Genomic DNA, 4,345 nt, shown 5'->3' on the forward strand with positions numbered 1-4,345 from the left:
TTACCTCCTAAAAGAGAGCAAACCCAAGAGAAAACTCATAAAATAATGTTAAGAAAAAAAAAAAAAAAAATTAGAAAAGAAAAAAAAAATCAAGGCATTAAAAAAAAAGAGGTGCATGTCTGCTGTGTGGATGATTTATCGACACTATTAAAAGGATAAACTGAAATAAGCTAGTCATGGGGCCAAAGTCATTTAAGTAATTACTTCCACTTCCATCAAAATAAATTTATTATTTTTGCAATTACAAAAGCAATTCATTCTCAGCCTGAAAGGCCAGCTTTAAAGCAGCTGCACGCCTCCAACCCGTCACTATCATTTAACAAATTTTAGGCAACCTCGACCATTGCGGTCTGAAGGGGCCCGTTTTATCTAAAATCTGCATTTCCCCGCAACCGCCGCCACGCCCGCCTCCCGCTCGCTCCCGCGGTCGGCGGGCACGCACTGCGCATGCTCCTCCCCTGTACCGCGCCCTCTCCGCGCACAATGTCCGGCCTCCGACTAGCTCCCGGTGGGAACGCACTGCTCATGCTCCACCGACGGGCCTCCCGAGCGCCGCCACTATAGGCATGCACTGCGAATGCGCAACAGACCGGCCAACTAACCCCGCCCATCCCGGCGAGATCGCACCGCGCATGCTTGCACTTCCGCGGACAAAAGGGCACGTCGCTGCTGCGGGTCGCACCCCAAGAAAGCCTAAAAGCTGAAAGACACGGGGTGGGGTGCCCGCCACCCCCCGCCCCCGTCCCCACTCCAGCTCCTGAGCGCCCTCCAGCCCACTGAAGCGCCCCTGCACAGCCACGGCTCGAGTCGTGGGCGCCGACGGGCGGCACCGTGTGACGCCACGCGTCACGGTGACGCACGACATAGGCGACCTTCTTTGGGACCAAAGCCGGCGCGCCCGTTTTGAAGCTGCCCTGAGTTGGGCGGGCCCGGCCGAGGTCCGGCCTTCTGCCTCCGCCGAGCCCCCGAATCCGCGCAGCCCCTGGGCGGGGCGCTGCCCTACCCCTGACCCATGACCCCGGGCCCGCGACGCCCGCCAGGCAGTTGACTCCACACCAGACCCCGGGCCCGCCACGCCCGCCGGGCCGCTGCCTCCTCACCTGGCCCCGGACCCGCAACGCACGCCGGGCCGGCCGCCTTCACCCGGGATCACGGGTCCGGGACCCCCGTGGGGCTCGTCCCCTCTGGCAGCCGTCGCCTACTACGCGGAGGTCCATTCAGGCCGGACTTCGGTCCCGGCTCCAGGTACCTGTGCAGGAGGAAGGAGTCCCCCTGGAAGGAGGGTCCGAGCCCCGAAGATGCCGCCCGGCAAAGTCCTGCAGCCCGTCCTGAAGATGAAGGTGGACGAACTCTTCCTGTGCTGGCTCAGCGAGTCCAGCACGCAGGCAATGCTCCAAGACTGCTTGCAGAGGATCAAGATGCCCGGGGGGCCCGAGGGGGTCGGGGGAGACGCAGGGCAGCCCGGGCCCCCGTTCGCAGCCCCGGCCCTCGCCTGCAGGCCGCGCGGGTTGGATAGCCCAGGGGCGCCCGGCCCGGCCCCCGCGTCCACCGCTCTCCCCCTGGGAGCCGCCTCTAGTGCCCGGAGGGGACTACCTGTTCGAGGGCCTCGTCGATCCGCAGGGACGAGAGTAGTAAGTTACTCTTCCTTCTAACGCCTGCGGAGGTAACTCGGGTCGCCTACCGACGTGTAGCTGAGGGTGGTCGAAGATGCTGGAGGAATGTCAGGCATGAAAGCGCTTGCACGGCTAGTCTCTTCCCCCTGCCAAGAAAGTCTCGCACACAGAAAAATGTTGTCTTTGACAGATTCCCAAGTTGGTCGTCATTCTGGAGTTTGTTTCCGGTTGGTTTTAGTTATCCGTGGCTTAGCTTCTATTCTGCCTAGCTTCTGAACCTAGAGATTTTATGCCTCATTTATCTACAATAAGGACAGCTGGACAGCAGTATATTTAATTTTTTTTAAAAAAGGTGCCTTTTGATATTTAATACTGTGTCGGTTAAAAGTAATAAAGCGTCTCCAGGTGTTACGGGAAAACATATGGTTGGTGCATATCGTACCCCTAGCATACGCCTAAGCCTGAAGGAGTGTGACTGTTCCATTGGGACTTGATGATAACATTTAAGTTTTTTCGGTTGAGCCCGCATCCATCCCATCAACAGCACTGAGCATATCAGGAGGAGGGACTTCTCCCATCACTTAGTCTGCTGGTTTCCCAGCCACAAAGGGGAGGGTGAGAGGTGGATGTCAGTCCAGAAGGAACTCGTCTGGTTCCAAGTGATTGGAGGGTGTCTGACATGTTCTCACAGATCAAGGATATTTTCCAGAAAGTGAGCCTCCAAGGAGGATGGGAGGTAGACCCAGAGGCAGCTTGGGAGACCCTGTAGAAATGCCCTGAGGGAGGCTTATTTGCATCTGCAGGAACGTGTGTCCCGGGACCCATCCCTGAGTCTGACCGCCTGCAGTGCCCCCACTGACCTGCAGAACCACAGTGCTCCAGAAGGCCTGCCTGAGCCCCCATTGAACTGAGGAGGTGGGTACATGAGGAGGGCCAGGGTTCAGCAAGATCCCTCTAGCAGTGACAGCCCCGCGCCCGTCCACCTCCAGGCACTTTTCCTCCCTGGGATCCCTCAGGCCTTCTGTGGGGAGCTCCCCACTTTGTCACTAAGTGTGCTCCGGTGACACAGCCTGGCGGACACCGCTGGAAGATGAATTCTTGTGTTTCGTGACCCCGTGACTTGGTGTGAGTCCCCTTAGGTCTGGAGGTGTCTACACAAAGTCATCTCGTGCAAGGAGGGTGACTTGGTTGCATATGAAGAGAATGTGTTTCTGCGCAGCAAGTAGGATGTCACAGACCTGTGGAAGTTAAGTTCCGTAGGCGTTCACAGCAGGGAGAGGCCATTCCTCTCCGTCTGGAGGGATGGGGCGTGGAGGAAGTGAGCTGTGGGACTAGGGGGTGCCCTGAATTAGGGGAGGGCGCCTGCGGGGGAAGGGGACTTGTGGGGGTGCTATGTTCCAAGTGTGAGGACCAGATGTTTATGCTCAGAGCCGCCACACGGCAGGCTGCTGCATCTGGGCCGCGCCAGCCGGATTGGGATTGAGGCAGAAGCAGACCTCAGGGCTGGGTAATCTCTCTGCCTCTGTGGCTGGCTGCTGGGCTTCCCGAGGGCAGCGACATGGCGGGAGTAGTGTTTCCCCAAGACCACGTTATTGCATTGCCCTGCGCTGCATGGGGCGCAGAGAGATGAGCTTCTGCCTGGAGGGGTGGGGCGTGGCCTGGGGGCGTGGCCAGGATGGAAAGGGGCGAATGAAGGGAAGTGCTGACGGAGGTGGGGTGAGACTGAAGACCCCTCCTCTGGTCTGTGGTTTTCATGACCAGATACAGCAAGTCAGCATGAGAAACCGGTTTTGAGGGAAAACAGAATGACTTTCTCTTAGTCGTCCCAAGAGTTTTCAAAAAGTGATGATGGACCTTGCCTGGTACTTGAAGGTGACTTTAAGCACGTCTCGGTGTATTTGGAATTTATGGCGTGCTTCACTTGGATTTCGAGAAGCGAGTAACCCAAAAGGATGTTTGTCATTTGGACAAAATGATAAGAGTGCTTTTGCCCCAAGAAGTGGATAATTAATTTCAGGATAACGTTCATACATAAAGTGCTGTGAGAAAAGCTCTGAACCTTTTTTTCTTTAACAACTAATAGGAAGCAAGTAAGACTCATGTGAGGCCCTCACCCATGGGAGCAGTGGGGAGGAGGCTGGGTCCTGACCCTCCTCGAAGAGCCCAGGACACCTCAGAGTCCTGGGAGTGACAGGCAACAATCCACCCTCTCGCATCCTGGAAACAAGACGTCTGAGGTCAAGGTGTCCCAGGACTGCGCTCCCTCCAGAGGCTCCAGGGGAGGGTCATTCCTGCCTCTTCCAGCTTCTGGGGGCTCCAGGCGTCCCTGGGCTCGTGGCCGCGTCCCTCCCGTCTCTGCCTCTGTCTTCACGGGGCTTCTCCTCTGTGTCTGGGTCTCTCGCCTTCTGTGTCTTAGAAGGACCCTGTCATTGGATGTAGGGCCACCCTCCTCCAGGAGGACCTCAGCTCAGATCTTTGACTTTATCCCATCTGCAAAGACCCTGGGCACTGTCCCTCCCCCTTCACTGCTGTGCCTCCTCTCCCCACTTCCCATCGCCATCGGAAGCGGAGGGCTCTGTTTTATCTCTCTGCCACCTGCTGCGTCCCGGGTGCCCGGACACACTCAGACCTCTACGGTGGGTTTGCTGTGGGGTGCACATGTGGGCTGACCCCCCAGCCCAGCAGCAGCTGAGCCCCTTCCTGAGTGTGGAAGCAGAGGTGTCAGGGAAAGA

The 4,345-nt window shown here is 57.5% G+C and overlaps 1 protein-coding gene across 1 annotated transcript in view; it reads left to right on the plus strand.

Moving 5' to 3' along the window:
* The first annotated feature begins 1,298 nt into the window (after positions 1 to 1,298).
* The window catches only part of PPP2R3B (protein phosphatase 2 regulatory subunit B''beta), a 52,933-nt gene continuing 49,886 nt past the window's right edge, over positions 1,299 to 4,345 (plus strand). The window contains exon 1 of the mRNA XM_007460505.1: positions 1,299 to 1,631. Coding sequence (XP_007460567.1) covers positions 1,299 to 1,631 — 333 coding nt within the window. The remainder of the gene's footprint in view (positions 1,632 to 4,345) is intronic.

The sequence above is a fragment of the Lipotes vexillifer genome, unplaced genomic scaffold, assembly GCF_000442215.2.
Source record: "Lipotes vexillifer unplaced genomic scaffold, Lipotes_vexillifer_v1.1 scaffold512, whole genome shotgun sequence".
Lineage (NCBI taxonomy): Eukaryota > Metazoa > Chordata > Mammalia > Artiodactyla > Lipotidae > Lipotes > Lipotes vexillifer.